The 27309-nt window shown below is 37.6% G+C and overlaps 1 protein-coding gene across 7 annotated transcripts; it reads left to right on the forward strand.

Moving 5' to 3' along the window:
• On the forward strand, positions 1-27271 carry RBM7 (RNA binding motif protein 7). Of its 7 annotated transcripts, XR_012381512.1 has the most exons (10): positions 1-231; positions 1115-1277; positions 1912-1999; positions 4827-4917; positions 7937-15867; positions 19007-19217; positions 23588-23664; positions 23750-23856; positions 23952-24070; positions 25484-27270. XR_012381512.1 is itself a non-coding variant. In XM_025893893.2 (5 exons), the coding sequence occupies exons 1-5, from the start codon at positions 136-138 to the stop codon at positions 8288-8290; spliced, it is 792 nt and encodes a 263-aa protein (XP_025749678.1). In that variant the 5' UTR covers positions 1-135; the 3' UTR covers positions 8291-16654. The 7 variants fall into 7 exon arrangements, 1 of the variants encoding a protein (XP_025749678.1); XR_012381509.1 differs by having other exon boundaries at positions 23750-24070; positions 25484-27271; XR_012381511.1 differs by lacking the exon at positions 23750-23856 and having other exon boundaries at positions 23907-24070.
• Positions 27272-27309: the final 38 nt, after the last annotated feature.

Below are 27309 nucleotides of genomic sequence, written 5' to 3' on the forward strand. Positions count from 1 at the left end.
CCGGCCGGGAGCGAGCGCGATTGACGTTTACGTCCGTGACGCCCAGGAGGGCAAGGACGTGGGGTTTCCGAGAGTGCGCAGTAAGTGCGACGGCGACGACCCCCTCGGCCTTTTTAGGGAGGGGGCGACGCTGAGATGGGGGCGGCGGCGGCGGAAGCGGATCGCACTCTCTTTGTGGGCAACCTTGAAACTAAAGTGACCGAGGAGCTCCTCTTCGAGCTTTTCCACCAGGTCAGCGGCCGACAGCAGGCTTTTCCTTTCGCTATACGGCTCCCATACGGCCCAGTCCGCCGGTCATGCCCGCCTTCTTGGGGAAAGGGGGTCTGTGGGTCCGGGCGCCCGACGGGTGGGCCGCTTGGGGCCGGAGGTCCACTAGGAAAGTGAGGCGCTCGCTGGGTGTCGCTTTATGGGAAGAACCTTAGTTCACTCCAGGGTGGTGGAGGCTTCCTCAGTGAAGCATTCCCGAGGTAAAGATTCAAGGATCCGAAGGGGCACGATATGTGGGGGTTCTTCGTGGAGCAGGGCTTTTTCCTATTCCTTTGCTTGTCATCCTTCCCCTTAAGGCACTTTGTCTTCGGTTTATCTGGCTAATTAGATTTCAGTTGCTTGTTTAGTATCTGTTTCCATTTAAGTTTTTTTTTTTAATTAATCGCAGCGTTAAAATAATTTAAAATAGACTACTTCATAGAACAGCAGACTCGTAGTGTTTTTGTATTTGAATCTGCATTAAAATGTGTTAAAAATTCAGAATTTCTTGTTCTTTCCAGTTCCATTCTCTAACAACTGGTAATATGTGGTTAATCAGTACAAAAGTGAATTTTTAGTCCAAGGAAACCACTTTTTCTAGCTCTTGATAAACGGTACCTGGAGTGGGAAAGTGGTGGATGTTGGTTGCCTTGTTAAAAAGTCATATGAAATGTAAACTGAGTGACTGTTTCCAGTTCCTTATAGGCTTCCTTCCCCAAATAAGTGAATCAAGTGTTGAGTCATATCTATAGAGTGTTTAATTGAGGTGGAAATCCCTGTGAGTCCATTTTTTAGACTTTTCCTGGTTACATTTCTGTTGTTTTTAAACTTCCTCATTTAAATTCTGAAGACTTTCTTTTGTTTGTAGGCTGGACCGGTAGTAAAAGTGAAAATTCCAAAAGATAAGGATGGTAAACCAAAACAGTTCGCATTTGTGAATTTCAAACATGAAGTATCTGTTCCTTATGCGATGAATCTACTTAATGGAATCAAACTTTTTGGGAGGCCCATCAAAATTCAATTTAGATCAGGTAACTGTTCAGTGTTATTGTTTAGGGAGACGGGTTTTTTGCTGCTTTGTTCTTTGTTTTTAATTTTATTACTCAATTTTTAAAGAACCTCTTGTTGGATGAAAATACTTTAAGCTTTGTGGGTAGTAAGCTTTATATATCCCTGAAACTAGATAACGTTGACAACATGGATTTTGAAAATCGTCATTTTTGAATTGAGTTTGGGTTACTAAAGAGAGCATAAACTTTGTTGTTAGGAAGACTTGGGTTTGGGTTCCTGCTCTGAAAAGAGTGAGGTTGTTTTCTAAAAATACTTTTCCTGGCTGCTTTGTGATTTACATTTACAAATTTTGATTCTGGATCACGTGAGGATGAAACTTTCCATGTATCCAGTTAAAATTTAGTGTGGGGATCAGAATGTTGTGGCCAGATTGGATATTTGTACATTGGATAGTACTTATTTGGAACCCTTTGTTTTGGATGTATCTGATACTAAACACATAATTTTCATTCTGATGAACCTGTAAAGCGGTCTAGTGAAATTTGAAGTTTTCTCTTGTAGCTTCAGTCTACCTTTTTGGCATGTTTTGGGGTAGGAGGGATAAAATTTCAACTTGTTCTGTCAAGGATAATTTCTCAAATTACTTCATTTTAGGAAGTAGCCATGCCTCACAGGATGTCAGTTTGCCATATCCCCAGCATCATGTTGGAAACTCAAGCCCTACCTCTACATCTCCTAGCAGGTAATATTTTGGACCTGTTGTTAAAATCATTTATTAGAAATTTTTTAGGTAGTGATCTCAAAACATACTGAGAGATTTGTTTCCTTCTTTAAGTGCCTACTTCTTTATTTTTCTGCTATATTATATTTTGGATTATAATTAGGTATCTATTTTAAGGGGACTACAGACACATAGTACCCCTAAAATAGATATATATGAACCTATAATTACGTTCATTTGTGAAGACATATACCCATAGCCACATATTTAATATGTAACTGGAAATTTCCCAGAACATTACTTATTCTCTACTTTCAGTATACTCAATTTTCTATTTTATTTTCTTTTAAAAATTCAAATTAGTTTTGATCACTAATTTGTTGTTACTTGCAGTTTAAAAGTACCTATCAGTAACAGACTGGTGGACTAAGAGTTTATAGAATTGGATTCTAGGTCTGCCTCTCTGATTGTGTAATCTTGAAGTAGTCTCATTTCTCTGGTCCTGTCCTTCCATTTGTAAGGAAAAGCTGAATTGAATGCTCTCCAGAGTCTCTTCCAGCTACTAAGGGTTAGAAAAGGTACCATGTTTATACTAAATAATTTTATTTGCTTTGGGAAGCGTAATATTTTACCAGGGACATTTTTTCCCCCTGGTTTATCGGTAGAGCTATTCATCAGTCATAATGGGCTTCATTCAAGAAAGAGTCAACAAATATCTGTCATGTGTCAGGTTCTTCACCAAGTCCTTTGCATTTATGGTTTTATTTCTCACAGCAGTCTTAGGAGGTAGGGATTATTGTTAGTTCTACCTTCTATTGAAAGTGAAGACTGACATTAACTTGCTCAAGTTTGAACTGCTCATGAACAGTGGGCTGGGATTGAAACCCAGGCATTGTGACTGAGCCCCAGCCACTGTCATAGGCTGCATAGTGAAGCTTAAAAGTCTATAGGAAGATACATATATATTTGGCGACTACCTGTTTAATAAGTTCTCTAAAGAAATCATAGAATGTGCTTGGAGAAAGGTCTAACAGGGAGAGATGATATAAATGCATTAGGAACTAAAAGAGGCAGATGTATCTAGATGATAATGAAGGAAAAATGGAGTAGTAGATGATGTTGGTGAAGTAGAAAGAGGATCTTTCCTACAGACCATAGTTAAGATTTGGGAATTTTCTCCTAAAAACAGTAGAGACACATTGAAATGTTTTCAGTAGGATAGTAACAAGAAGAGGTTTGTATTTTAATAAGTTGTTTGGTTCCTGTGGGAGAATGGCTCATTGGAGGGGACAAGGCTGAAAATAGACCAGTTAGGAAGCTATTGGTAGCTAAGTATTGCTATTAGTAGCAAGATAGCAAGGAAGTTATTAGGGTGAGGTTGTTGGTTTGGATTAGGGTGGTGCCAGGATGTGGAGCGAAGTCGCTTCAGTATGAAAAGATAACTGGAAAGTAAAATTTCCAAGAAAGAATAGTGTAAAAATGGTACCTCTTAGCAACCTTTCTTGCCAACTGAAATTGTGTTTAAATACTTCTCAGCACATTTGGAACTTGAAGCATCTCAAACCACTTTTGTAGAAGCTTCAAAGGTATCTCAGGTGGAGGAAAAAAGTTTTACCTCCCTGAGAATTTCTTTGGAAAAAAATATACAAGTAAATAAGTTGTTTTTAATTTAAGGCTAGAGTGCACATCGTTTTTGTTTTCTTAAAAGGAAATTTATAGGGGCGCCTGGGTGGCTCAGTTGGTTGAGCGACTGCCTTAGGCTCAGGTCATGATCCTGGAGTCCCGGGATCGAGTTCCCGCATCGGGCTCCCTGCTCGGCGGGGAGTCTGCTTCTCCCTCTGACCCTCTTCCCTCTCATGCTCTCTATCTCTCATTCTTTCTCCCAAATAAATAAATAAAATCTTAAAAAAAAAAGGAAATTTATACTTTTTACCCCTTTAACATACACGTGTCTAACCGGATTTAAGAAAACCCAAAATGAAAAGATCTAAACTATGAGACAAATCAGTTAGTGATTTGATGCTAAGTATTTTAAAATAAAATTAAAGCACTTGCTAAAGTGACTTTTTCTGTAGAGCAAGCTACTTTTTTAGGAATTGAGAATAGGTATAATTCTTTAAAATTAATATCCTATTTATGTTACAGAACTCTTAATTTCTTGCTCCCCCAGACCTGTTCCTCTTCCCCCTCACAGTAAATGTCCACATAATTGCTCAAGCCAAAAATCTGGATTTTATCCTTTATTTTTCTTTTTCCTTCATCTGTCATATCTAATCAACCAAATCCTTTCATCTTAGTTTTCAACCTAGGCCTCTGCCCTAGTCCTGGGTTTGACAAGGTTTTTTGTTTTTTTTTTCTGTGAAGGGCCATATGGTTAATGTTTCAGACTTTACAGGCCATACTTTTTTTTTCTTTTTCTTTGTCATTGTAACACTACATAGATAAAACAGACAGGAGTGTTAGAAAAACGGGGTTTGGCCCACAGGCTCTATAGCTTGCTTACCCCTGTGCTAATTCTTCCCTCAGCTGGAATGTTTTGTCTCCAGGTAATCTTGTTACTTAGTTTTCACTTCAGATGTGTCTCATTTTTAGAAAGACCATCCCTGACCAGCAGAGCTGAAATAGAACCCCTATATCTATCCCATTACTTGCTTTTTAATCAATTATTATATCACTTGTAACAAGATGAAGTTGTTTTACTGTCTGAATCCTTACCCTTATCCATGAGAGCAGATAGATACCTTGTCTTGTTCATTCCTACCTTTGACACTGTGTCTTGCTCATGATTGGTATGTAGTAAATATATGTTAAACTGATGATTATATGTTGGTTTTCTTATTTTTCACAGGTATGAAAGGACTGTGGATAACATGACTCCATCAGTACAGATAATTCAGAGATCTTTCTCTTCTCCAGAAAATTTTCAGAGACAAGCAGTGGTAGGTTGATATTTCTCTTCTCTCTCTCTTTTTTTTTTAAGATTTTATTTATTCGTTTGAGAGAGAGACAACCAGAGCGCAAGCAAGGGAGGGGCAGAGGCAGAGGGAGAAAGAGAAGCAGACTCCCTGCTGAGCTGGGAGCCCGAATGGGGCTTGATCCCAGGACCTGGAGATCATGATCTGAGCCGAAGGCAGATGCTTAACTGATTGAGCCACCCAGGCGCCCCTTATTTTTTTTCTTTTCTTTTCCTTTCTTTTTTCTTTTTAAATAAAGTAATAATTCCTTTTATTAAAAAAACTAGCACATGTCTTTGTTGTGCTATTTACTCACAGGTACAGACAAGCTAGTCTCTTAGTAGCCATGAAAAATACCATGCAGTCTTCTACAAATTGAATAATTTCTAAGGTGTTACCTAAAAAGTTAGTTTCATGATGAGTAAATTATCAAATTTTTGAATTTAAAACAAATTAGACCTTGATTAGCATCTACTAGAGCTAGAACTGGGGTTACCCAAATGTCTAGACTAAGCCTTTAAGTAGCTTACACACACACACACACACACACACACACACATAAATGAAGTCCCTACAAAAATAAAAATAGTTACAGTGTATTGATTAATTAATATGTGTCAGGCAATATCACCTAAAAGTGTTACATATATTACTTATTTTTCAGGGTAACTGAGATATATGCCCTGTTATATAGGAAAATTAAGGGTTAGAAAGGTCATAAAATTAGCAAAGGCAGGACTGAGATTAAGTTGCAGCCTGCTAAAATTTGAAACCGTGGAGTGTTACACAGAAAATTTAATGAAAAAGAGCAACACAATATAATTAAAATAGAAAACCCAGAAAATCATGATTAGGTTTTTGAAGTATCACGTTATATGATAATTATGCAACGCAACAATACGATGTACACTTGCAAATACAATTCAGTTTATGAAGTTTTCAAAATTTGTCACAAGAAGTTTTTTGTCTTACAAAGACAAAAGCAGAAGTTGTAATTGCTTTTGCCAGTGATTTATGTACTTTGAGGGTTTTAAACTCAGCTTCCCAAAAATAGTCACATTTTGATATATTGAACGCTTGCTGAAACCTTAATTCTTTGAACACCCAGTCTAAATTTATCAGCCAATTAACAACATTATGCTACAAACTTGCATCTCTCTCACGGCTGTAAAAATTTATCACTCATTTACTTTCCTTTGCAAATAAACTAAAATACACTTCTTGAGACATATTTGTTGGGTCTAAAGGTCACTTATAACTGAAGTTAAATAATGTCTCTAGAGGTTGTGCAAAAATGTTGACTAAAACTCAGACATCTTCAAAAAAAAAAAAAAACCCCAAAAACTTAGAATGTTCAAACAGGGGTGCCTGGGTGGCTCAGTTGGTTAAGCATCTGACTCTTAATTTTGACTCAGGTCATCTCAGGGTGGTGAGATCGAGTCCTGTTTCCGGCTCTGTGCTCAGTGGGGAGTCTGCTTGATATTCTCTCTCTCTCTCTCTCTCTCTCTCTCTCTCTCTCTGCCCCTGCCCCTACTTGGGTGTGCATGTGTGCTTGTATGCGCTCGCTCACTCTCTCTCTCTAAAATAAATGTTTTAAAAAATGTTCAAATGATTCTTAAATAATGTTCCAAGTTAGTTAGACTAGCATGATCTCTGTAGGTTGATCACCCATTTTGATTTTCACTGGGCTGAAAAACATGTTTAACAGATTGAAGATAAATAGAAGAACTGCATTTCACATTTGTATTTTTCTTCAGCCATTGTTGGGGGTTGGGGGTGTATGTGTGTGTTTCAAGGACTGGAAATTTATTCTCTGATATTCTTGCAACCTATGCTGAAGAGCTTCTTACCGTACATTCTCCTTAATGCTTAATAACAGTACTTGAATATATTGATTGGACTCTTTGACCAGTTTCCCCTTCATTTCCATTTTTTCTGTAATAACGAGACTGTGAGAATAGGCTTAAAATCTTTGGTGTGTTTTACTGTTCCATCTTTGTCTCCAGTCTTTCATTTTTTTCATTTTGTCACCAAATCCTTTATTTTTTTCCTTTTCTTGAATTCATTTCTTCTTTTTTTCTTTGCCCAAATCGCAGTGTTGGCTTGTGACCCCTCACCTTTTTGCAGGTCTACAAAATAAAAATATAAGTGAAATAAAGTAAACTTGAGGGACCAATATAAGGGGATGTCAACTTTTATGTAAATACCACATATTTTTCTCATTGTGGTATAGGCTATTTAAAAAAATCATGACTGGCTAATGCTTATCCACAGGCAGCATTGGGGACCACTGGTCTAGTCAGTTCGTACTTGTCTCCGTTTTCTCCTCACTAGCCCATCTCACATCTCACAATGTTTCAAAATGAATGTTACAATCCTGTTTTGCTTGTCTTCCTGGTAATTTGATTTTCTATCGTTTGTAAGATAAAGTCTGAATTCTCTAGCCTACTTATAAGGCACTCCCGTCATCTGATGCCAATAAACCTTTCTAGCCTAACTCCATTATTCACTGCTTATGAGATCTGTTATCAGTCAGAATTCTTGCTATTCTACAAACTCATTGTTTCCTTATTATCTTTGCAATTTCCTTTCCTTGGTATACTTCCCCCTTAAAATATTCCATCCACACTTTTAATACTTAGATAAAAATGCCACCTTCGTGAAGCCTTTCCTCATGTTCCTGAGCTCTTGGCTCTTTATGTGTTCATTAGACAGTGATTTACATTATAATCATTTGTATGACCTCTTCCCTTCTAAGTTGTATTCTTGAGGGCAAGGAGTAGTAGTTATGTACAAATAGCTTACAGGTATACATTGGAATGAACAAAGCCATTGTATTTTTTTTTTTTTTTTTACTTTGAGTTCTGTTTAACCTACGATCTATATGGGCAAGAGTAATTTTGCTTTTCCATCATTATGTGTTGGGTTCACTGTGACTAAATATGTATTGGCTTTGATACCTAGAAATACTTGTAGTTAACATTCCCTTTTTGTCTTCTCTTAGATGAATAGTGTTCTGAGACAGATGTCCTATGGTGGGAAATTTGGTTCTCCACATCTGGATCCATCAGGATTTTCCCCATCGCATAGTCATAGTTTTAACCAGTCTTCAAGCTCCCAGTGGCGCCAAGATACGCCATCATCACAACGTAAAGTCAGACAGAATTCTCATCCCTACATCCCGGATCGGCATTATAGCCGTGAACAGTGGTACACCGACCATGGGTCTGATCATCATTACAGAGGAAGCAGGGATGACTGCTTCAGTGAGGATAGGAATCCTGATGGCTGGAGCCACGACTATGACAACAGACGAGACAACAGCCGAGATGGGAAATGGCGTTCATCTCGACACTAACAAGTGTTAAAAGGACGAAGCTGTTATAGGGTCATTCTAGGTCCGAAGTTGTTATAGGGTCATTCTAGGTCCTTTTGGCTAAACTGACCTGGAAATGTTTTGTTAAACTGTATAGAGCAGCTTTACAAGTTGCCACGTTTCTTTATAAAATTTTTAAAACCTATTGCTACAGTCTAATACAGAAATAAGGGTTGTGGTTCCAGTTTTACTACAGTAATAACCTTTCACCTCAGGGTTTTATGAAGAGGAAAGGGTTTTATGCAAAAGAAAGAGCCACAATTCCTAATCATTTTAGACAAATGAGGAAGGAGGATGTATTATATGTGTTGGTTGTATTATAAAGCAAATATTTTAATTATCTGTTATCTTTTTGTATTGCAAGAAGTTTCTTGTTAGTGAATCAGATTTTGGTGTGTATAATGAAAACATTCAAGTTCTGATAGTCTGAATTGACTATCAATATTTTGTTAAATGAGAAAATTAATTTCAGTGATTCATTTTACTAACATTTTATGTAGAAAGTTTATTGGTAAAGTTTGGGGATAAATCATATTTGACTTCTTAGAGAATTCTTAGTGTAAGTTCTGTGACCTGGTCTTTTGAATTTTACTCCAATTGAACATAAAATTGTAAATTTATACATGCTATCTCATTCTAAAATTTTAGAATTTGCTCATTAAGTCATGTTTGATGTATAGCTGAAGTCACTCAGGAAGTTAAATATTTTTAAATGTATTTTTTTACATTAAAAATACAGTGTTAATATAAATCCCCCTTTTCAGGAATAACACAAATGTAAATGCATAGTCAGATAAAAATGGTAAAATGTTTTACTGAAAGTATGCTTTTGTGAGGAAAAAAAAAGGTTCCTGAAGCCTTTAAGTGCTGCCTCTAACACTCAAATTTTTAAAATTCTGACATTTTCAAAGTGCCCAGGACATGTGTATAAGGATACATTTTATTATGGAGATTGTACAGGTCGCTTTTTTGTTTGAACATTTGAAAGAATTTAGTCTTAAACATTTTCTGATTAAAAATTTTAAGATCTTGTTTAGCAGAACTTTTGTGTATCAAGATGCTGTTTCCTCTTTGTTGTAGAACTTGTTTATAAAAATATCATTCCTTGAAAATTTTTGATCCTTTTTAGTATTAATCACAGCATTTGTACTGTTGCTTTTTAATATATTGAAGACAAAAAGGACCGTGCCTTATTTTTTTGACATCACTTACTGTATACGACGTTAGCAATATGCTTCAATTCAGTGATTGCCTAATGTTAAGAATGTCTGTTCTTAGAGCATCCTGAAATACTCCTTTTGTACATATAGAACTTAATATTTTAGAATCAGATTTTTGGTGACGTGGATTATAGTTCTGAGCATTAGCTAACTAGTTCAAGTTAGCCTCTGAGAGTTCACGTACTCTCAGGTCTTCCCTGTTTGTAAATAAAATGCATGCAGTTTTAGGCAAATGGAATTATTTACTCAACATGGAGAGCATTTAGGATCAAAAATTTCTGTTTGCTTTAGCAGTTTAATAGAAGGATTTGTTTCCAATGAGCTTGTTCTCAGGTATCTTACCTGTATGAATATTTGTTAGCTTTTATAGAGATTCACAAAGATGTATTCTGCTTTATTGCAGTTTATCTTTGGGTCAGTTCTTTTCATATTGATTCATAGGTAATCCTGGTTCGGAATAATCTTTTTATTTTTTTAATGACTTGGGACACACCCCTTTTGAGGTTTCAGCGAAACTTTTTCACTTCAATCTCTCCCAGTTGAGGGTAGTCAAACCAATAAATGTCCTGTGTAAAGGGATCAAACAAGACAGTCTCAACAAACTGAATATAGTTAGTAAGATGATTCACGTCGGTTTGGGAGCTGCAGTAGGAAGGAAGAGGTGTTTCTGTGGGAGCAGTTTCTCCCCATGTGTTCCTGAACCACCATTCTCACAAGGTGTTCTGCACAATAAGGGTTCTGTAATCAAGTGTTTTGGTAAAGTTGGGTACTATCTAACATTGGGTGTCTTTCTCTTAGTGACAACACCACAAAGCTTCTGACAAGTACTGCAGTAAAGAAATCTTTATGCTTAACCTAGTATTTTCCGAACTTATTTGACCCTTTTGTGCCTAACACTAAGATATTAAGACCCCAAAGAATCTGACTCAACCCTTCTCTATCCAATCAACCAACATTTTTGATACTACTTTCTAATCATACTTCGTAGGTCCATATTCCTCACACCAACCGCCATCATCTGAGAAGGGGCAGTCATCCTCAACAGGATTATTCCAACAGCACCCTAATGTGCCAATTTATGTAATGCAGTAATAGTACCCTGTATTTTTTTTGTCATAGCCTTATACTGTGTTAATTTTCTTTTTATCTGTATCTCTCTAGGTAGCTCCATGAAGGCAGAGACCATGTCTTACCACTGAATTCTCATTATCCAGTGCCTGGCACTACAGTAATACTTGGTAAATTTTTGATGAGTAAATGAACATTTGTCAAATAATTGAATAAAAAAGGGAGGCTTCAGCATAGTATTCTTTTTTTTATCGGTTTCCTAATCCTGAACCATCATTTCATCCTGTTATAAAAACTCTATATTACAAGATACTGTGCCATTAACACTCTAGAATTCTATTTTTAAAAAATGTTAAGATTTAGATATGTATTCATGAGGTTTTCTTTAAAAAATTGTTTATTATCTTGGTTTGGGAATTATAGTTCTGCTAGTTTTATGGAATGAATTGGTAAGCTTATCTTTTTCTATGCCCTGGCAAGAAAATTGAATAATACAGGAATTATCTGTTAATTTAAGACTTGTTGAACTCATAAAACAGTCTTAGAAATAAATGATTTTCCCCCCATTTTTCCTTATTAGCCATGGGGGAAACTGTTTCCTACTTTCTCAGAAATCAATTTGAATAATTCATACCTTTCTAAAAAAAATCAACCATTTTCTTTATCTTTCCAAATTAATTGATAGAAGTACATGGTATTTCTTACAATTTTTGTTAAACTCTTCCTCCAGTTAGAGTCCAGTTTTAGTTCGTGATATATTTCTTCCTACATCCTGGTCAGACTTGTTAGAAGCTGTGCTGTTTCACAGTTTATATATGTAAAAGCCCCTCACTGCATTGTTTTTTTTGTTTTTTTAAAGCGCATTTATTTGCTTGACAGAGTGGTGGTGGTGGGGGGGGTGCGGCAGGCAGCCTTCTCCAAGCAGGCTCCCCACTGAGCAGGGAGCCCGACATGGGGCTCTACCCCAGGACCCTGGGATCTTGACTTGAGCTGAAGGCAGACACTTAACTGACTGAGCCACCCAGGCGCCCTGTTTTTGTTTTTGTTTTTTTTTAAACATTCTCTTTTAAAGAGATTTATAAATAAAAATCTTATTATTCCAATAGTTACCATTTCTGGTGCTCTTTGTTCCTCTGTGTAGATCCATTTATCCATCTGGTATTCTACTTGAAGTTTTTTGGGTATCTCTTACAGTGTTGGCTTTGCTGGTGATGAATTCTGTTAGCTTTCGTGTCTGAAAAAGTATCTTTCACCTTTGTTTTTGAAATACCTTTTTGTTGGGTACAGAATTCTAACTTGACAGGCCTTTTTTTTCCTTTCAATACTTTAAAAATGTGGCTTCACTGTCCTCCTGCTTGTTATTTTTTCCTGTAAGAAATATGCTGTTAGGTACATAATGTGTCATTTTTCTCTGGCTGATTTTGAGCAATTGGATGATAATGTGTCTTAATACAGTTTTTTCCATGTTCCTTTTGCTTGGAGTTGATTGAGCTTCAGGGATCTGCAGGTTTATAATTTTCATCAAAATTGGGAAAATTTTGGCCATTATTAAAAGTTTTGTCCTCAATTTCCTCTTTGGAAACTCCAACTACACTTATATAAGACCTCTTGATGTTATCCCGTAGCTCACTGATATGCTGTTTATTTTTTAAATTATTTTTTCTCTGTTTCATTTTGGATAGTTGTATTACTAGGTCTTCAACCCCACTTGTCTTTTTTTTTTTTTTCCTGAAGTGTCTAGTCAGCAATTACAGTGTAATCTTCATCTTAGACATTATAGTTTTTCTCTCTAGAAGTTGGATTTACATCACTTCTGATTGTTACTCTTTTTCTTCAGCTCTGTCGAGGTACAGTTGACAAAACTGTAAGCCCGTTAAGGTATACAACATGATTCGATACATGTGATTGTGAGAGGGTTCTCCGCCCCCCACCCCAGTTAATTAGCACATGACTTGGATCTTCTTTTTATATCTTCACTATGTTTACTTAAATTTTCAACAAATGGAATAAAGTTATAGTAATTTCTAATGTCCTTGCCTGCTAATTCTAATATTTTTGTCAGTTCTCAGTTGGTGTCTGTTGGTTCACTCTCATTATTGGATGTACTTTCCTGCTTCTTTGCATGCCTTGTCATTTGGATTGAATGCTAGGCAATATGAATTTTACCTTACTGGATACTTGATAGTTTGTATTTCTATAAATATTCTTGAGCTTTGTTCTGGGACACACATACGTTACTTGTAAACCATTGTATCCAGGACATGATTTAAGATTTGTTAGGCAGAATTTGAGAACTATTTAGGATTAACTCACCCCATAACTGACTGAGGCAAAACTCTTGGATACTGTAACAGGTGCCTCATGAATTACCAAGACTTTTGGTCTGACTATTGGGAACAGATACTGTTCCTGGTCCTATGTGAGTGCTGAGTCGTATTCCCTCTGACTTTTTGGGACAATTTTTTTTCTCAGCCTTAGATAATCTCTTCAAACCTTTATGCTGTTCATTACTCTCATGGATACTGGAGGAAACCTGCAGATCTCTGAGAGTTTTCTCCTGGGCAACTTAACCCTCTTCAGTCCTGTGTACTGGACATTCTAGCTGGCTTGGTTTCCCTAGATTCTCAGTCTTAGCTCCTCAACCCGTGGAACTTGCCAGGCTTTGCCCACCCTGCCCCCAAACCACACTGCAGCTTGGAAATTCCCCCAAGGCAGCAAGCTGAGGCAATCGTAAAGCTTACCTCATTCGTCTCCTGCTTTTCAGGATCACTGTCCTTTCTACCTGGTGTCCAATTGTCTTGTTTTGTGCTTTTTTGTGTGTATTGGTTGTTTTGGGCAGGAGGGTAAATCCTTGTTACTCCATCTTGACTGGAAGTGGAAGGTAATTCCTGGGTTTTGACATGTAGTGTACTCACCATCCTTCCTTTAAATGGTCTGTATTTTTATGTTTGATTTTTCTCTCTAAATTGAGTTGTTTAGATCCTTTTTAAATTTCTAAGTGACTTTTTTTTTCTTCTACTGTGACTTTTAATTTTATAGCTTGTGGACAGAGAATGTGGCCAATGTGACATAAACTTGTAGAGATACGAACCAGGTCACTAGCTGGATGATCACAGGCTTTCTGTAGGTTTCCTGGCAGTGACCTAACTATGCTGACTCATGGCCCGCACACCTATCCTAGGGTTGCTGAGGAGAACCTGGAGCCACACCCATCCTCCTTGGCTGGCCCTTCTGCCTGTGAGTTCCATCCCGCACTATGTGATGTCTGCAAGGTATTTGCCTAAAGGTTTCTTTTCCCAATTTTTATAATGGTTCCATGCATGTTTGAAAAACATTTATTTTCTCTGTCTCAAAATTCTGTTTTTACAAAATTATCTCTTACCTGACAAGATTTGTAAATCAAACATGTTAGAATGAGGAGTCATTTAAAAAATGAAAATGCATCCATTTTAATTTAATACACATAGATATACATTCATCTGCCAATCTTTTGATGTAGGGCCAAGGCCTTTTCCTTACATCTAGCTACACCAGTTGGAGTTTAGTTGGCCTTTCTTGTATAAATCACTGCCAGACTGCGTTGCCTGTAATTTCCATTTTGGGTTTCTTTATAGTGGAATACAAATGCAGAGAAACTTGTGAAGGATTCAAGTTTTCTAGGATTCATATGTATTTTTTTTTTTACAGTTGTCTTGCACACATTTAATCTGACAGCAAATTCTTACCATGATTTATCCTTACTGAATCATTACCAAGTATTCAACTGGTTTTCTAGAAATTGTTATTTTACAAATTCATATTTCACATTCATGTTCTTATTCACTGGCTTATATAATATTCAGGTTAAGAAGTTATATTAATGAGAACTAGCATAAGCAGGTTTGGAACCACTTACCTAGTAAGAGCAAGAACAGGTGAACATAGAGGAGGGGTTGACTAGCACCTAGCTTGCAATATGTCAAGGACAAAGACATTTATTACAGAAAGAATGGAGAACATCAGTTAACCCAACAAATCGGTTATGTGGAATTCAAGGAGTTAAATGTGCTAATATGGTAGATAAGTTCTATTAATTACATGTTTTAAGTTCTGTATATTTTTCTCTTCTTGATCTCTTAGTTCTGAAAGAGATGATTTTAATTTATCATTTTCTCTGAGTAATAATACATCGTGCAGTTAGTGCATATCCTGAAGCGCTGCTAGATGCAAAAAGAGGTATGACGTTCCTTCCCCGTGTCCTGTAATCGGTTATTAATGGAAATATCGTTGACCCATCTTCATGCTATTAACTTTGGACTCTATTCTGTTTTATACTGCTGTTTCACATCTTATTTTTTGTTAATATTGGCCTGCTTTGTTTTTGTCTATTTGTTAATTTTTAATACCTTTATGTCACTTGATTTTAGGAATATCTCTTATAGTAAGGTATATTTTAATTTATTCCTGCTTTACCTACTTGCGTATATAGGTTTATAGGATTGATCACCTTTTCTCTTTTTTTTCCTTCCTTCCAGGGCAGCATTTAATAACCCTGGATGCAGACTGGAATCCCCTTTCAAAAATCAACTTAATGCCCAGTGAATCATGGAATACTACATCAAAAACTAATGATGTAATGTATGGTGACTAACATAACATAATAAAAAAAAAAAAATCAACTTAATGCCTAAACTTTACCCCAGAATCTCAGGGGAGGAGAGTGGTATCAGTATTTTTTAAAAGAGTCTGGTATGTAGTCAGAATTGAAAACCCTAGTGTCATACTATTTCTATTCCTGCAGTGTATTCCTTTAAATTCTCATCCATCATATTAAATTTATAGTCTTTTATCAGACAGACTGAAACAGTTGTAGCAGTCAAGGTAAAATCAGAGTGATAAAGTATAAGGGACTTACTGTGGGGATTTAACCTTACACAGCTGTGATTGCAGGTGGAAAAATCTGCTGCCCTGCATCTGGTGTTGGGCCTGAAGTCATAAATAAGTTTGCCAGATCCACAGCTGGGAAGAAAAGCTGAACAAGAACAGGAGCAGGAGCAAACCGGAAACTGCTAGAAAACAGACACAGAGCTTGCATCTGTCTCTCATCACTCTGCCTTAGATGACTCAGATGATGCCTGCAGGTGTAACCGGCTCTCTTGGCTACAGAACTGCACGTATCTTTGGCTCAGGACTCAGAGAAGTTGGAGGACATGTGGCAGGACCTGGAGGAGCCATGGGCTGGGTGCTGCCCCACGCCAGCAAGGTGAACCAGGAGATAGCAATGTGCATGAGGTACGCTGGCACCCACTGCTGATCCTCTGCAGTGTAAAAAATATGACCACCCTTTCCTTACGATGTCCAAATCTCAAGTGAATTTCTCTTGTGGTCAAAACTACATTGCAGTCCTAACACGAACTATCTGGAGTTAGGCCAAACATCACAGGTTAAGGGCTTATTCCTCTAGATACTGCCCTCACTTCAGACACCAGCTGCAAGGTCAGTGATTCCTGGGCCACCCACACTTCTGACCAGTTGGCTACAAATTCAGGGATTCCCACTAATCCCTCGGGTTTGGTAATTCACTAGAATGACTCCCGGAACTCAGCTAAGAGCTATATTTATGATTACATTTTATTATAGCAAAAGGATACAAATCAAATGAGACAAAAGAGAGACATAGGGTGAGGTCTGGGAGGGTCTCAAATATAAGACTCTGTGTCCTCTTCCCATGGAGTCAGGGTGCATCACCCTCATGGTACATCAGTGTGTGGTACCAGGCAGGAAGCTTATCTAAGCTTTGTGTCCAGAGTTTTTACTGGGGTTTCATTTTACTGGGGTTTCATGATTGATTGAACCTTGGCCATGAGATTGAACTCTCCCAGGAGTTTGGACTGGTATCAAGTGGCTCAAAGCCTCAGCTCTAATCACGTGGCTGATCTTTCCAGCATGGCCAGATCCAGTCCTGAAACTATCTAGGATATCCAAGAATCGCAAAGGTACTCTTCTCACTTGGGAAATTCCAAGGATTTAGGGAGCAGACACAAAGGCCAGTCAAAATCTTTACTAAAGAACACCAACTCTAAATGGAACTAGAGGGGGGTGGGGGAGATTCTGGGAGCCAAAGTTCCGCCCTAACTAACCTGATACAGTGCCAAACCACCACAGCAATATTGTATCTGACACCCTTGCACCCCACCAAGAAAATGCCTTTAGCATGCCTTCACTTTCCTTGCCGCTTCTCTCCCACCACAAGCATATAGACCACCTTCAGTGCTTTATCACAATTACTTGGATTTTAGTTTCAGATTGCCATTAATATTTAAAGATTTTATCTCCTTGGGGTGCCTGGGTCACTCACTTGGTTAAGTGTCTGACTCTTGATTTTGGCTCAGATCATGATCCTTAAGGTGATGAGCTCGAGCCCTGAGTTGGGCTCCCGTGCTGAACGTGGAGCCTGCTTGAGATTCTCTCTCTCTCCCTCTCCTAACCTCTAACCCTAATCCCTAACCCTAAACTACCCCAAAACTCAGTGTTAAAAAAAAAATTATTTGGCTGGGACTCAATAGGGATGTCTCTTCTCTGCTTAGCATCACTGGGGTGACTCAGTTCACGGCTGGATGATCCACTTTCAAGATGGATCACTCATATCACTTTCAAGTTGGTGCTGGCTATTGGCTGAGAGCTCAGCCAAGGTTGTGAGCTGAGTGGTTTGGTTCCTAGCCATGTGGTCCTGCTTGGGCTTCCTTTTAGCATGGTGAATGCATTCCAAGAGTGAGCATTCCAAGAGAGCAAGGTGGAAGTATTTTATAATCTAGCCTGAGAAGTCACTTCTGCTATATTCTTCTGGTCAAAAAAGCCGCAGTGGTCCACCCTAGTTCATGGAGAGGGGACACAGAGCTCAGTGATCAATGAGAGGAGTTTTAAGATCATATTGCAAGAGAAGAATGTGGGACAGGAGCTATGGTTGTGACCATCTTTAAAAATTAAATCTGCCATACTATTCTTCCAGGACCTAGATTCTGCAAATGGCACAACTAAAAACAACTACTGTTGTTTTCTTCTAGCAATTTTATTTTTAATTTTTCCCATTTAAATGCTTAATCCATTTAGATTTTATTTTGGTGTAAATTTTGAAGTCAGGAGCCAATTTAATTTTTTCTCCAGATAACTGCCTAGTTGCTAACAAAATTTATCAGTCCATCTTTCATCACTTATATGAAATGGTGTCTAAAGCCCCCCTTGTATTGTCTATTTCTGGGCATTACAATCTACAAATGTCTGGCTATTCCTGCCCTAGAACCTAATTATTGTAGGACTATTCCACACCCACCCTATTGGTCTTCTTTTTCAAAATTTTGCTGGCTATTCTTGCATGTTGATTTTTTTATGTTAATTTTTCTGTGGCAACTTAGACTGTCTACTTTTAAACCATTCTATTGGTATTTCCATCAAAATAGTGGTTATTAATTTTAAATCACTTTTATCATTAATGAAATTGGGTGTTTGGCTACTTTGTTTCAGCCAGTTCCGTTTTTTCGTGAATTGTTCATAATCTTTGACCATTTTTCTACTAGGGTTTTGATTTTTCTTATTCATCTGTGAAAACTCTTTGTATTTGGGGATATCAGAGCTTTGTTTGAAATGTTTCTTGTAAATATTTTCCCCAGTTACAGGAATCCTCCCCCATCCGTGGTTTTACTTTGTGGTTTCAGCTACGCACGGTCAGCTGTGTTCAGAAAGCAGATGATCCTCCTTCTGACAATCTTTCAGTAGTAGCCTCAGTCTGTCACAGTGTCTACGTCTTCCCCTCCCATCCTCTCAGCACTAGACCTTTTATCATCTCACATCATCACAAGAAGGATGAATATAGTTACAATAAGATATTTTGAGAGAGAAAGAGACCACGTACACATAACTTTTATTACAGTATATATTATGATTGTTCTATTTTATTATTATTGTTGTTAATCTCTTACTGTGCCTAATTTATAAATTAAACATTATCATAGGTATGTATGTATAAGAAACAAACGTAGTATATATAGGGTTAGGTACTATCTTGCATCCACTGGGGGTCTTGGAACTATCTTGCAGATAAGGGGGGACTGCTGTAGTTAATTTTGCTTCTAATATTTTTTTAAGTATTGAAATAAATAGTAAATGTGTGTGTGTGCACATGAGTGGGTGGGGGATGAAAACTATCTTTTCTTGAGTGGTTTCTTTGCGATTTTGAGAATTATACATTCTTTCCCTGTCCCAAAATAAATAGTCACATATTTTCAGGATTTTTTATGCCCTTGTTTTTATATTTAAGTGTTTAATCCATTTGGGAAATTTATTTTAGTGTATTTTGTGAAGTTCTGATCGAACCAGTTTTTTTGCTTGTCTGTTTCTCCCAACACTATTAAACAAATGCCTTTTTTTTTTCCAGAATTCAAAACATAATCAAGAAAACGTAATTTTTCAAGTTGGAAGAAAAATCCAATTATGATTTTGACTATGATTGTGTGAAGCCCACAGATAATAGGCATTCAGGCCTGAATGTAAAATGACTTGTGGCTGGAGTATAAACACATCAAGTCACAGATTGAGGTCCTCTAGTTTCTATTTTAAGATGGGCCTCCCTCCAAATTTGGCGATCTGTAAGTTTTAAATTAAAACTTTTAATTCCTATTCATAAAGAAATAATTCCATTTAAAATTTTATTGTGGTAAAATATATAAAATTTGGCATTTTAACCATCTTAAATTGTACAGTTCAGTGGCATTTAGTACATTCACACTGTGCAACCATCACTCTGTATTTCCAAAATTTTCTTGTCACCCGAAACACACTCTGTACCTTTTACGTAGTAACTTCCTATTCTACTGCCCTTCCCACTCCCAACATTTCAGCCCACAGACTTTAAGCCTCGATGAATTTGCCTTTTCTAGATATTTTCTATAGGTGAAAGCATGCATTATTTGACCTTTTGTGTCTGGCTTATTTCATTTATCATAATGAAAGGAGTAATTGTAGGAAGTGGTTGTTACTATTATTTTATGAGCGAAAAACAAGAAATGTAGACAGTTTTCATTACTTGCCCAAGGTCACACAGATAGCATCAGAATTTGAATGTAGGTCTTTCTTACTCCTAAACTCACACTCTCAAATACCCTAGTACTAAATGTTACCCCCATCCCCGACCCTCCCAAGATGAAGTGTTTTGCTTTGGGAATCACTGTACAGATGGGGCAAAAAAAGTGAAAATAATTTATTAGTTTTTTTTATGTCTGTAATTTTTAAATCCATACCTTTTCTTCTCAGAATGGAATTCAAAGGCTACTTTGAGGTCAGTGCAGAATCAGAAGATAGGAAATGGATGTCTTCCTATTTGAATAGTTAGGATTAGTCATCAAAGTATTCTCTAAAGTGAAGTAGCTATTTCTTATTGCTTTTACAGGAAGCAAACTAGATACAATAAATTTGAAGAATGAAATAGTACTAAGGAGTTTGTAGAGTTTGCCTTTAGAGCAATGCTTACATTGAGCTGTATCAGTAATAAGTTCTGTGAAATAAAATGAGATCTGTACAATGAGGGGAAAAAGAAACAGGTCATTAAAATTTTGGTTGTGGCACAAGATGACTAAAATTCAAAGGTAAATGATAAGCTCTGAAGAGGGTCTAATTTCATGAACATATTTCTGGTGTATTAGTTTACTCTTAGTCTATTTGCTGTTAGTGACAATTTTAAAAATAATGGAAAGCTAATTATGTACTTTTCCCAACAATTACTTTTCCTCGTGTTTTGTTGGTGTTGCAAGATTTTTCCCCTTTCAGAATTACATTCTGAGTGCTGTTATGCTCATTTAAAATTTAATGCAAGTGTTTGAAGGTGGCACTTAATTTACCATGTAGAAATAGAATTACTGCTGTCAGCACTTAACGTTTGAAAAATTTTGTCAGGACAATATAATTATTTTAAAAGCCAGTGTTCATTCAAAGGAGAAGATTTCATTTGTGAAAGTGATCATTCTGAGGCTTGTCCCAGCAGCTGTGCTTCTGTGATTTGTTCTCCCAGAATCTTTTGCAGATACCTTTTTCTCAATTTCATTCTTCTCTACCTCTTTCCCTGTATTTCTTGAGCTTTTCTTGTCAGTGGCATTGTGGTTCTTACTCTTAACAAACTTGTTCGCTCCTATGCTGCTTCTCTTCCATTCTCTCCAAGGCACCAAGAAAGAACCTTTGTTACTCACTTTGTCAACTTGTAGTTCTCTGATTTGTTTCTCAAGCTGCAGCGAAATTTTGTGTGTGTGTTTTTTTAAGATTTTATTCATTCATTTGAGAGAGAGACAGTGTGTGAGACGGGAGGGAGGAGCAGAGGGGGAGGGAGAGGGACAAGCAGACTCCACACTCCATGTGGGGCTCAATCCCAGGACCCTGAGATCATGACCTGAGCTGAAACCAAGAGTTGGACACCCAGCGAACCGAGCCACCCCGAATTTTATGTTCTAATGACCAAATACAATGACATCTTTCTGAATTCATCCTGAGTTTGATACCAAAGACTTCACTCACACCTTCAAATTTTTTCTTCCTTTATTTTCTGTAATGCTGCCTTTTCTTGAAACTTTTCTTATTCCTACCACTTTGACCAATAGTTATCTTTCTGATTTCCTTTTTCTTCACTCACCACTTAAATATAGGCAATCTCCAAAGCATGTTCTGTAGGGATTAGGAATTGTGTTAGGTTATCAAAAACAGAGGCTCAAAAATAGTGGCTTCACAAAGTAGGGAGTTTTCTTTCACCTCCAGCAAGTTTCTAGGTAGTATGGAAGCTCCCCTAAGTCACCACGCATAGAGAGACCAAAATCATTCCTATCTTTCTGCTTTAGCATCCTCACCACTAGTTCCATGCTTAAGATGGTATCATGGTGCAGGATAGGTACTAAGGCTTTAGCCACTGTGCCAAAATTCTAAGTATCAGGAAGGATAAATCAATTCTTTTCAAGAAAACTTTTGGAAATCCAATAATATGATTGGCTAGAACTCAGTCACATGACCACAGCCAGCCACAAGGATGACAAAGTGTCTTGCTAAAACTGAGAAATATGCATGAAGAAAGAGGGGTATTTGATAGGTAATGCTCACTCTCTGCCACAGTCTGTTTTCTCAGATGCTGGCTACGTGATCAGAAATGGTCAGTATTTATAAATGGTGAGTTGGGTCTGTTAAATAATAATGATGATTTATTTATACTATTTATTAAGCACCTGCCACATGCCAGGTATTCTCCTGCCTTTATGCATAGTATCTGAAGCTCTTACAATAATTTTTCAAATGCCATAGTGCTCTCAGTGTTTTGAAGATGAGGAAAGAGTCTCAGAGAGACTAGAGTCTACTTGTTTAAGGAAATATAGGTAGAAATGAGCTGAGGTAGGGTTTGAATTTAGCTAGTTTGTATCCAAAGCCCATTTTTTTTATTATACATGGCCCACATTGAATATTCATGCACATTTTCTTTTGTCCAATAATTACTTAGACTGCTTTAGCCCGATGTCATAATTTCCGGTAGCATTTACCTTGGACTATTCAGAATATATTATAGAGTTGTCTAAACTTGGTTGCAGTGACAATTACTAGTTGATTCAAGGTTGTTATCAAGATATCCAGAAATCACCAAGGTAGCCTGGTAGCACAGGGAGGTGGTTAGATCTGAACAACCTGTGGGTGCCAGTGACAGAAAGGACTCACACTTAATTCTCTGGGACCCTCCACCGGAGTAACACAGGACCTCGGCTCTGCTAAGCCTCCTGCCCAAATACTTGTAGGACTTCTAAACACGCCCACCCCCTAGGACACTGCCTTTGTACCAGGTTGCCCTTGCCTGATTTTCTGTTCCAAGTCTTGAAATGTTACTCCGCGTTTTCATGGAGAAATTAGAGAGGCCAGGTGCGTGGGGCCAGGACTGGTATGCCAGTGGCTGCTCTTCTGCATGGAAGGCCAGTATGAGGAGTGGGAAGAGATACTCCTCTTCGTTCCCATGCCTGCTGCTGCCTTGCTTCAGTTTTGTCTTTTATTTTGTTGTGCTGGTGGAGAACTCAAGCGACATATGTGCTTTTTATTGAAAACGCTCTCTTAGGACACCTCTCCGTTCTCGTGGACCTTAGACACACAACCAGTAGGGACTAAGCCAGGAGACAGTCTACTACATGATAGTTGCATGCTGTCAGAATTACGGTTTTCCTCCCTCTGACTTAGTCCGCTTCCATGCTGCCCTGTGCTCTTTGTTTCTGGCTGCTGCTTCCTTTAGCTGATTTCTCTCCAAGAATACTCCTTACTCTTCCAAGAAATTGGCTTCTTGTGGGCTTGCTTCACCGCTTGGTTCAATATGTGCCAACATGCATAAATCCAGCTGAGAATCTTCTTTACGTGCAAACTGGGTTTAAAAATTAGTTTTGCGAAAAAACGAAGTTCCTAAGGTTGGCCTGAGCCTATAGCTGTGTTTTTTAGACAACTTGCAACCTTCTTCTCTCCCATTGCTCCATCTATCCCGTCTCTGTACATGACTTCCACGTTCACGTCTCCTTCCGTGCGCTCTTCCTGGCTGCCCGCTGGATACCTCTGTGTAGTTGTCCCAATGGAAGTGTGACTCCAACCTTTCCAGAACTCTTACTTGTACCTCTTGCATTCGTTCTCTTTTGGGTTTCTCTCTTATTTTAAAGACTTATCATTCTAGTTGCTTAAGTTCAAGATATTCTTTCTCTCTGGGATAGGCTTACCATACTATCTGTTGTCAAAGTTACCTTTTTTAAGGATCAAATTCAATGTCCAACCTCCTGTATCTCTTCAGACAAAATGAACCCCTTTCCCCTATATTCCCATAGCCCTCTCTAATCCTTTAAAGCATTGGTACAACTCTCTTTATTAAATTTTGTATCTTCTGATTTGCTTCCAGAAATAAATGAGCACCTATTATGTAATGTATTAGATATTTATATGTTTTTGCTTAATCATGCAACCCATTTTACAGATGGAAAAAGTAAAGCTGTTTCCTTATCTGCAAAGGAAGAACTCTAAACCCAGAATGAACCATCTTATTCTTAGATGGTAAGCCTATTTTAATATCTTAAATGCCTACAGTGTCTGGTATAATAAATATCATCTTAATTGTATTTTTACTTTGATATTCTAGCACAGTGTTTGATACACTCCAAGGATTCAGCGTTTGTTGAACTGAATCGAGATAAAATGCAGTTCAAATTTCATGAAAGTCTTTATAGAGTGTCAATTTTATACAAGGTGCATTTTGAAGATTATATTTGGCTTCTATTTTTACTTTTTTTTTACAGTGATAAAGGGTAAAGGCAAAAGATTTATCATCCTTTATTCCCCAGATCACTAGATTGAAGTAAATAGCAGTTGTCAGTAATTAACAGCAGTAAACCTGATGTCAACATTTCTCAAGACTAAGCTCCACAAAGCCGTTGAAAGGAAGAGATATTAACATCAACTGGTAAGTATTCATGAGGTACCTACTGCCTGTTTAAAAATATTTTATAAACTGTAGGACAGTTTACAGGTGTGAAATAGTTTCATTACTTTGGTGACTACTAACTAGTACTACTACCCTTATTATATGGCTCCGTGTGAGTCTTATGAAAGTACACAAATAAATGTGTTTGGAAATAAAAGTCTAGTTAAATAGGATGTAGGTAAAGCATATCAGATAAAGTTCACTAGAACACAATTTTAACAGTGTTAGTTTTATGAACTTGCTGTCACAATTAACAGGAGGAACCAGGGGCCTCTCTTAAGAGGGAGTAGTAGGGAAGGACATTTTAAAAGGTAGAGTTTGGAATAGTTCTAAAGAGGAACCAGGGGGAGTGGGGATCACCTCTGGATTGATTATCACAGTAATCTTTGCTTAGGAAGTGAGAGAGCAAAGCAGGTCTGGGGAAGTTCTGGTGAGAAAGCCCAATTAAAAAAAAAAAATATATATATATATAAATATATAATATTAAAAACCATGTCAGTGCTCACAATAGCCTAAGGGTGGAAGCAACCCAAGTGTCCATCAACTGACGACTGGATCAACAAGATGCCATGTGCCATATATATATAATGAAATATCAGTCAGCCTTAAAAAGGAAGATAATTATGATGCACACTGTAACACGGATGAAATTTGAGGACATTGTGCTAAGTGAAATAAGCCAGACATAAAAGGACAAATATTGTGTGATTCCACCTATATGAGATACTTCGTGTAGTCAAATTCAGTGAGACAGAAAGTAGAATGGTGTTTGCCAAGGGCTGGGTGAGGGGGTTGGGTGGGTGGGAATGGGAAGTTAGTGTTTAAATGGACATGTATTTTCAGTTTGGAAAGACGAGAAAGTTCTGGACATGGAAGGCATTGACGGTCGCACAACAACGTACTTCATGCCACTCAACTGCACACTTAAAAATGGTTAAAATAGGAACATTTATTTTACCACAATTAAGAAAATAAAAGTAAAAAAACATAAAAAAGAACTAGTGATCTCTTAATTAGGGGAGTATTTGTGTGGCCTTGGTCATGTTCTGTTAGAAACATTGTCATTGATTCTGTTTGAAACATCATAGTCTGACTACCCCCAGTGTTGAGAAGCTGACTCAGAGCCCTGTTTATTTAGAAACAAAAAAGTCAAGATAAATGTGGAATGCTGTGTCTGAAAACCTTTTATCTGAATCTCTGCCCCTGGGGTGACAATTAAGGCAGCTTTTCTGTGTCAGTGACTCAAAAGGCTCAGATTCTTTAAGTAAGAGGAGATGTTCTATTCTCATTAAAATGACTCCAAACAGCAAAGTTTATCAGTCTATGATACTAGAGAACAAGATTTCTTAGCACTATAACCTTGTTGTTAATTAATAAAAGCAGTTTTTATAGGATCTGAACAGAAATGAAAAGGCAAAGTCTCTGACCAGAGTTGTGTGGAAAAGACAGAGAAATGATTGAGCCCACCACCGGATGAAGCTGCTTGCAGATTCTAATGTTCCCTGTTCTTGTGTCTGTCCTCATTTACATGGTTGGGATTTGTGAATTTGGTGCGTATGGTGCTCTGCTTTGGGACATTAATCTTTAAGATCACTAATGTAACAATATTACAGACAAAAACCAACAACTGCTAAGTCTCCTTGCGTTATAGCACCATTCACCTAAAATGTGTCTTTATCATTATAAAGTAGTTACTATGAAAACCGAAGTTTCAAAAATGTCCACACATAATTTTTAACTACATAATATTTTAAAATTAAGGTCATAAATTTTCAGGATATAAGTTCTTAAGTGTAAATAGCATTTTCTAAGTTGTAATTTCTAATAAAACTGAACAATGTTTCAGTAGTAACTTTGAAAACAAAAGGTGTTTTGTGAAAATTTAAAGAAATAATACTTTAGAAGGATGATAAAAAGCCCAATTGATAAAAGTTTCTGTATTTCAACTGATTCTACTTTCTATGAATCAAGTTAAAAACTAAGGGAAAAAAGGAAGAAATGTAGACTGTTTCTTACAAAGTAGGCTACAGTGAATAAAAAGCTATAGCAAAACAATGTGACTCATCAGGCAATGCAGTTATAATATATACACATTGTGCACAATAAAAGTCTTTATAAGTATACAATCTGTGCAGGCAATTTCATGACCCTTCAAAGAGTTTCTATGTGCCCTGGCAGGTGGGTTGGGTACACCAAAGGAGTTGAAGGTGACATCCAGTACACTATATGCTATCCTTACAGCTCTGATTAGGCAACAAGTTTCTCTCTCACAAAACCAGCTCACCAGGTACGAATTACTATGCGATGGACCACAAGCTCTGTAATTAGTGGCAATACGGCTTTCAGAGAAAATATATAGAGGGTGTAATTCCAGCCTGAAGTCAATGTTTGTGACAAAGTTGCACTCTGCACACAAGTTTGCTACTGAATAGCCAAGATTTAAGAGATTCGTGCAATTGACACTACAGGGTCAACAGGTTCTGTTGATGGCCGTCTCCTGGAAATGACGGAAACTGTAGCTACATCGGAGATTACTCGATCAAAACCAAAGCAGATTACAGAGCAGGCAGAACTGTTTTTAGTTCATTTTAATTTGCTGCATAGATTCGTTATAAAAGGACAAGATTTAAACTTTGAGGACTTGTAAGGGTGGAGCAGGAAGTCATTACCACTGACACCCCACAGCTGAGCTCAAACAGACCACCTCCCTCCCTAAAGAATAAAGAGCAGCTCTTTGCCAACGAAGGAAAGTCTTATTGAACACCTAATGCATGCTAAGAGATCGCTCACACGAGATCTCAAGGATTTTTAAAGGATTTGACGATAGCCGAATTGGCCTTCTGGCCTAAAAAAGAAGCACACCGCACTGCTGCCTTACGTCGATGAGAAAAATACCCAGTGGGGAGTGGAGGGGCAGGTAGGTAAAAAAAAAAAAGGGGGGGGAGACCAAAAAAGGTAAAAAATTATAAATAATTAGGTCATTTTTGACCAAACAAAGTAAGACTTCTTTTTCAACTAGGCGCTTTGCAACTAATCCAAACTCAGGAAATAACTTCTGTGAAACGAATAAACTTAGTTCTGAAAAACATGCGCGTCCAGTAACATCCGAAAACACGTGGCGGGGGTGGGGAAACTGGTCGGAACACCGGGCGAGACTCCAACTCCCATCATCCCATTCGTCAGCTAAGCCGGGCTGTTCAGGGCCTGCTGGCGCGCAG

The sequence above is a fragment of the Callorhinus ursinus genome, unplaced genomic scaffold (assembly GCF_003265705.2).
Source record: "Callorhinus ursinus isolate GAN/ISIS: 27379988/994484 unplaced genomic scaffold, GSC_fseal_2.0 scaffold19, whole genome shotgun sequence".
Lineage (NCBI taxonomy): Eukaryota > Metazoa > Chordata > Mammalia > Carnivora > Otariidae > Callorhinus > Callorhinus ursinus.

Coding starts and splice junctions, on each gene's coding strand:
- RBM7 (XM_025893893.2), top strand. CDS start 136: ATGGGGGCGGCGGCGGCGGAAGCGGATCGCACTCTCTTTGTGGGCAAC. Junction 1,278..1,911: donor CAAAATTCAATTTAGATCAG/GTAACTGTTCAG, acceptor ACTTCATTTTAG/GAAGTAGCCATGCCTCACAG. Junction 2,000..4,826: donor ACCTCTACATCTCCTAGCAG/GTAATATTTTGG, acceptor TATTTTTCACAG/GTATGAAAGGACTGTGGATA.